We start from the raw sequence: 7,629 nt of genomic DNA, 5'->3' as shown, positions 1-7,629 counted from the left end.
GAAGCTTAGATCTAGAAGAAACGGAGGGATTTGTGTTTGGATCTCTAATACCGTTTTTCTTCGTTTTTGAATCAAAGAGGAAGAGTGGAGTTGAGAAATCCTTGTTCTAACGCTCACCCAACCTTGGGTTACTATTCTTGAAGAAAAGGAAGCGAAGAAAACGAAAAATGGAGGAGAAGGGAAAAGGGGGGTCACGGTTGATCAGAGGAAGAAGATGGAAAATTTCAGATTTTCCTTCCTTTCTTTTTCTTTCCTTTGTTTTTCCTTTCTTCTTTTTTCCTTCTTTCCTTTATATACTCTTTTCTTTTCCTTTTCCTTCCTTCTAGTTTTCCTTTCTTTTTCCCTCCAAACAAACACACATGTATATATATAATAAATATAACTTAACAAATATCTCAAATCTAGATATTTGTTAAATTACCATTTCACCCGTAACGCATTAAATTCTCCGCAAAGGATTCACCGCAGTTAATTTCAATTTATTTATCGACGAGAAATTTTAATTGGCATCAAAATATCCTTTTGATTATAAAACTCCAAAATATTATTAACTTTGGCTTAAAAGCCTCCGAGCCAAAATCCAAAATACATAAAAATACATAAAGTGTACTTTAAAATTATGGGTCTTACACACAACACACACACACACACACACATATATCTAACAACTCTTACACACATCATTTCTCCAATTATTTTTTCAAAAAAATATCTACTTTGGTCGCAACTCAATTGACGGATAAATTTTTTAGCAACAAGTGACATTTAAAAAAAAAATATGTCCGGTATTAAATTCTTCGTAACATAATTAAATTATTCTTCGACAAATAATTTTAATCGGGTCTCAAAATATATATTAAAATATATATATATATATATATATATATATATACATATATATATATATAAATATTAAACATATTATTAATTCTAATAAAATATGTTTTTGATATTTAATTCACAAAATAAAATAAAATTAGCTAAATGCCTTAGCAATTAAGAAAAAAACACACTAAAATTGCATAAATTAGAATTTAAAATCTAAGGGTCTTACACCCCTTGTCTGTAGTTTCCTCCCATATCTCAATAGAAGGCACCCCTAATAAATTAATGACAAATTACAAGCTAGTACTTTATCTAGGTCAGATGGTGGACTGTAGAACTCAACCCTAAGGCGAATGTCTAATAGATTGGAAACATCATCCAAAGTAATTGTCATTTTACCAATGGCATGTGAAATGACGAAGTCTCATGGTCTAGCAGAAACTTGACACCGGTATCGTGTAAGCACAAACATATCATACGGTCCTCCAAAATATGAGGTAAGCTCTGCTTCCTACTATACAAATCTCTCATACATATGGTCCTCATGTCTCTTTGGATGTACAACCTCTTCCTCCTCCTCCTCCTCCTCCTCCTCCTGTACATATGTCGTATGTACAAACTCCTCCTGCGCAACCACATCAGTCTCCTCACTATAAATCGATGTCTCCTCCAAAATGTTTTGGGTTGAATCCTTTGCGAAGGAGGATCCATCATAGATGATGAAGTATAAACATCGTGTCTTGTTGTACTATTTTTCTGTCTTGTCCTCTAGCACCAACACCCATTGAAAATAAACAAATAGGAAATTTTTTTGGAAAACTTTGGGTTTTCAAGTTTTTCGGAAGAAGCTGTGTACTATAAATCTTGAAAATAAAATTCCATAGTATTACTTATGTACCGAAAAAACTTGCAAATAAATTTCTAATAAAATAAAAAAATTTGTCACTCATTATATACCGGAAAACTAAAATGGTATTGTAAATGAAAATGAAAACTTCTAATATTTATATAAAGATAAAAAAAAGTCATTTCATCAAATTTATAGGAGTATAATATGGGGGTACATAATAAATTTTCAAATAAGTTATTATTGGAGCCCATGTTTGATATTGGGCTAAAAGGAGTATGCCTATTTTCACACCTCTATATTGTATTTTTGAAGAATTAATTAAAAATTAAAATCTATGCTTTTCTTTTTCATATTTTTTTAATTAAATTTAACCTAGCTATTTAAACTTCTTCCATTATTCTTTCAAATTTTCAAATAAACAAATGCCTCTCCAATTCACTTTCATCTTTCTCTCATTTTCTAGTGATTGAATTTGCACCGGTCTACTCAGGTAAGAAAGGAACCTCTGATATTCGACTCAGTTCTTTGTTATTCGCTTAGTAGTTTTAATTTAATATATCACAACACTCTATTTTTTGTTTCGTTGATGCTTCACAGTGTTCTGTTGAAACTAGGAAGTAAGAAAGTTGTCATCTTCGTGTAGATCTCCAAGAATATCATCAAAATAAGTTATTGTAAGGTAAGTGAAGAATTCCAAGATTATAAGTGGTTGTAACTAAATTGATGATGTAGTTGTTGGTGTTGGAATCTCTTCCAAGGATTTTTCATGTTGGTTGTGTTCAATTAGTTAAGTGCTTTATATGTTTGAGAACATGGAATTTCTTGAAAATCTTGTGACTTTTGTTGTGTTTCTTTTTTGTTTTTCTTCACTTACCACAGTTACTTTTTAATTAGGAATATGTTTTTCTTCAAAATACAAAACAATATCTCAAGCTTTCGTTTTCTCTCACAATTGTTTCATTTTAAACATATGAAGATTTTAAACCAAAAACTCAATTGATTGTTTTTTTTTTTTTGTGATTCCGAGAACAGATTTCATAATTTTTTATTAGCAAAAATGATTTCATACATAAAAAGTAGTAGTTTAAAAGTTTATGTGATTAGATGTTATTATTATTTTTTTGGAATTAATATCATAATTAATTGGTATTTATAAAAAGTTTTATATTTAATAACTTTTAATGTCAGAGTTATGTTTGAATTTCTTTTAAATTATTATACACAATTAATTTATTCATAAAATTATGTTGATATTTTGTAATTTAAATACAGTATAAGGAATTTTAATACGAAATGTTTAATTTAGTCAACTAAAAATTAATTTACTTTTTATATAGTATAAAACATGAAACTATCATTCAATGCACTAAATTTTAATTTGATTAAATATTAATTAATATTCAGCCAAAATTATTATAAATATTTTTACTAATACTTTTCTTATGTGCAATTTTTTTAACGTATAAATTCTTTTATACACACCTTAATTAATAAATTATATTTTTATAGTTAATATATTTAATGTACTTGATAGTTTATATTTAAGAATTAATAACTATATAATTAAATAAATTTATATTTCGCATTTTACAGCTTTTTAATCCAAGTAATTATTTTCTATTGTTGTGATTAATATTTTTTTTAGTATAGATATCAATTTAAACTAATTTAATTTATTCCCTTCAATTGTCAGTAGTAATCCAAAATCATTTAACCGAGTGATAAGATGTAATTATATTCCAGTGAAACAAATGTTATAATATTTATTGATATAATATTGACATGGTAATGAGATGTGCTTGTAGTTGTTGTGATTCTATTTAACTTTTTTAATATTAATTGTTTTCTCATTTCACTCTTGGTTTTCTTTTATTTTATTTTTTGTATTGACACCCTTGTTATAACTAACAAAATTTACGAGAGAGATCCCAAGGCAATTTCAGCTTCTCTATCATTCACATACGGTTAATCATTTTAATTTTTGAGTGTGTGAGACATTGTCTTTATAATTTTGTAATATATAGAAATTGTTAATATGTCTTTAATATTTTTGTTAGTAATTTTATAGATTAAATTAACACAAAAAAATATTGATAATTAATTTGATTAATTAAAAATATGGAATGGACTAAATACGCAAGTAGTTCAACACAAAATACCCTAAAATTGCATAAATTAGAGTTTAAAAAATTAACGGTCTTACACTTAACTAGTTAGAGCTAAGGTTTAAAGAATTGAACTAGATTCAAAATCCATTTTTAGGAGCAAAATATATTAACATAATAATTAATTACTAACTTTAGTTGTTTTCAAAAATATTAAAGACATATTTGTGGATAAAAATTACTAACAAAAGATATATTGACACAGCTAACACATTCAAAAATCAAAATATATGTTTACTTTAAAAATAGGTTCAAGTTCATTATGTGTTTTTGGTTATTGAGATTAAAATAAACTTAATTTCTGCACTTATTGACTTTACATGTTTAAGAATATGATTGGTAAAATGTGGAATTGCATTTGGATTGATGATAATATTTGATTGTTGATAATATTTGCACATTTTGTTTTTTATCATTGTAAATATAAAGTTTTGCTTTTGATCCTTGTGTTTTGTTTCTCCCTGTAAATTCAATTTTGTTAATGTAGGAATAGACTTTTATAGTACCTCGACGATGAATTACTGAGATAAGAATAAAAATTTATGTAATATTTAAATAACTTTCAATTACAATCATCTATATATAGTTTTATGTTCTAAATTTTGTTTTCTCATATTAAAACTAATATTACTTAATACATCTCTATATATTAAACTTATGTTTAGGATAATTGCAAATATTAAAAAGATTAAAAACAAAAAATGGAATAATTGCAAGGAAGAAAACATATTTAAATTAACTGTGATGAATCTGTATGTTATTCATTAGTATAAATAAAGAAATGGACTGATGAAAGATTCAGAAATGACTAACTAATGAATGTTTTAGATTTACTTGCTTATATGTGTATATTTAAGCAGCTCTTGTTTTATGATTTTATCACATAGTTGTGGACTAGCCAAAACTCTTTCGTTGTTCAAATATGTCTAAAGCTACTAAGGAAATTGTGAATCCAGAGGTATGCTTTGATATTTTATTCATTATTATTATTAATACTATTGTACGTAAGAAAGATTTGTGAAGTTGTTGCACTATTATTAAAGATTGGTTTCATATATCTTTTAGATTAAATCATACATCTGGTTAAGAACTGAAGATGGATCAATCCAACAAGTGGAGAAATCAATAGCGATATCTAGCCCAATGATTTGTGAAGAAATAGTGGTGAATGGTAAAGGATCTTCAAAAAATTGTGCGGTATCTCTCCCAGAATGTGTCACTACTGAAATTTTAGGTTTGATACTTAATTACTGCCAATTTCATCAAGTAACTGGACGTTCCGATAAGGTATGCCATCATTTCAACTTTCATGAGTATTTTATTTTTGTAGTAACAAATTAAAGAGTTGAATACATAATAGACAGATTTTTACAATTATTGTAGGAGCGTAAAAATTTTGATGACACATTTGTTCGCACGGATACATCTACATTATGTTTATTAGCAACTGCTGCTGAAAAACTTCAACTTAATCATCTGCTTCAATTGATTTGTAAAGCACTTGCTAGAGAATTTCAAGGAAACAGTCCAGACAAGATTCGTGAAAAGTTTCACATACAAGATGACCTAACTGAGGTGTGTGATGTTATTCGAAATACTATTTTTTCAACGCACCTTTATGATGTACATGCATTTCGTGTTTTTACAGGAAGAGAAGTTGAAGCCCCTCAAAAATATGACTCACCATCCACATATCCGATTACTTAACAAACTAAATGCTAGAAAGCTAAAAGAACTCAATGACAAGAATAAATTTAAGGCATGCATCTTCTTCCAATATTTTACAATTCCATTCACATTCTTAAATTACGTTTTTTATTTATTTTAAATAATCAGTTTTAAAAATAGTTCCATGCATTAATTCAGGATGTTGAAGTTGCGGAGGACCTTAAAGATGAGCGCTCAATAGATGATATACTTTCATTTATCAATGGCACAGGTGAAGGTATATATATGCCATGTCATTGAACTTTGCTTCTTCTCAAATAAATAATTTATTTTTTAATATTTTCAATCATAATGATAGTAGTATGTATTGTCAATTTAATACACTATTTCTTGTTTTTTGGTAGAGATAAAAGGCCGTACAAATAATAATAATAATAATAAAAATAATAAAAAGAGTAAGAAAAGGAAAGAAAAAGCAAAAGATCCTTCAGAAAATTCAAATCAATATCATGATAAGGTTTGAGTCTATGACACTTATTATTTTGTAGAAAATCTAATGAGAATGTTTGTAATATTTAAATATGTTTTAGGAGTCGAACTCTTCTGCTTCACACATGAAAATGAAAATCTGGACAATGCCTTAGAGGCCTCTTCAAGTAAACACTCAGTTGGACCAGATCTTCCTAATATTGATTTATCTCCAAATGTCGAGTTTATGGAAAGCGATTTTGCTGATGACTTAGATCCTGTATTGCAGGCAGAGATTGACAGGTTAGATACATAATCTCAAAATTTTGAAATTAATCTTCATATAAATTTTATTTTCTTCATTTCTAGATTTAATGTGTTGAATCAAGTTATACTAGGGTATGATTGATTTTATGCGGAAATATTTTAAATGTTTTTTCCTGATTCAATTCTAGATTTTTTTATAAATTTAATTAAAATCTTTTACATTCTCTCATAATACACTTCAATCCATAATACAACTTATTGTAATTTACGCATGAGATTTTGAAGTTTAAAATTAAAATCTATAAAAACATCCAATAGGACAATTCCATCATAATAACTAAGATTAAGCTTTCGACTAGCTATATATACAAACCAACCCAAAGACACTAACTTTATCTATGATACTAACATAACTTTCTACACAATTTTGAAATATTATTTTATTCCTTAATGACCACGAACATCACACCACAGCCACCCAAATTAAATACTTAATTTTCTTCAAACAACTACCTCTAATTAAACTCCCATGATGGAAAAAATGTTGATTGCAACCAATTATTAATTGCAACCCACATATTATAAAAGAGAGGACATGAGAAAAACCGATGATTACAAGTCTCAATTTCACTAAAACAGAAAACACAAGATAACTCGTAACTAAATGAAATTGCTCCTCTTTTGAAAAACTCATATCTTGTTGCATGTCTTTCTTGTAATAATCTCCAAGCCATAACCTCTGATTTAGATGAAATGTCACACGTCCATATCTTACCCAATGCTTTTACTAGAAACGGATCACTTTGTTCATAGTATATAAAATTAAATATGTTTTTAATGTCAATAAAATTTTAACATTTTAATTTTAGTTTCTATATAATAAAAATACAATTTTTAGTTTTTACAAAATTTTATGTATACAGATTTAGTTTTTACAAAAATTTTCATGCATACAATTTTAGTCTTTCCAATTTTTGAATGATTTTTTTTTAAAATTTATGTGTAAAATATAAAAAGTTCATGCACAAAACATAAACACTAAATCTGATTTTTATGTTTATATTTCGTTATTTTTATATTAAATTTTTCATAACCAATAACCATAGACTTCAATTTCCTAACTCCTCCTCCTCCAAAGTCATTTCCTCCACACCCAAACTCCATCCTCCCAATAACCCACACCCGCAATCTGAGCCTCTCTATGAATACTAACTTGAAACAATCTAGGAAAAATATCTTATAATAATGGGAAAGTTCCTATCATCTAATCTTGCCAAAAATCAATAAACTGACCGTTTCCAAATTTTCTTCTAACCACATCTTGGAACCACCCCAATGTATACCCACTGCCCACCCCCGCCAAGACTAAATCATGCATTCCACGCG

At 27.5% G+C, this 7,629-nt stretch overlaps 1 protein-coding gene across 1 annotated transcript in view; it reads left to right on the top strand.

Moving 5' to 3' along the window:
• Window positions 1-6,292, top strand: part of LOC101494048 (SKP1-like protein 21) — a 7,325-nt gene extending 1,033 nt beyond the window's left edge. Inside the window, exons 2-6 of the mRNA XM_012720232.1 lie at window positions 4,906-5,127; window positions 5,224-5,415; window positions 5,489-5,599; window positions 5,707-5,785; window positions 6,099-6,292. Coding sequence (XP_012575686.1) covers window positions 4,906-5,127; window positions 5,224-5,415; window positions 5,489-5,599; window positions 5,707-5,785; window positions 6,099-6,292 — 798 coding nt within the window. The remainder of the gene's footprint in view (window positions 1-4,905; window positions 5,128-5,223; window positions 5,416-5,488; window positions 5,600-5,706; window positions 5,786-6,098) is intronic.
• Window positions 6,293-7,629: the final 1,337 nt, after the last annotated feature.

The sequence above is a fragment of the Cicer arietinum genome, chromosome 8 (assembly GCF_000331145.2).
Source record: "Cicer arietinum cultivar CDC Frontier isolate Library 1 chromosome 8, Cicar.CDCFrontier_v2.0, whole genome shotgun sequence".
NCBI lineage: Eukaryota > Viridiplantae > Streptophyta > Magnoliopsida > Fabales > Fabaceae > Cicer > Cicer arietinum.
The sequence above is the reverse complement of the archived record's forward strand: the minus strand, read 5'-3'. Positions and strand labels throughout refer to the sequence as shown.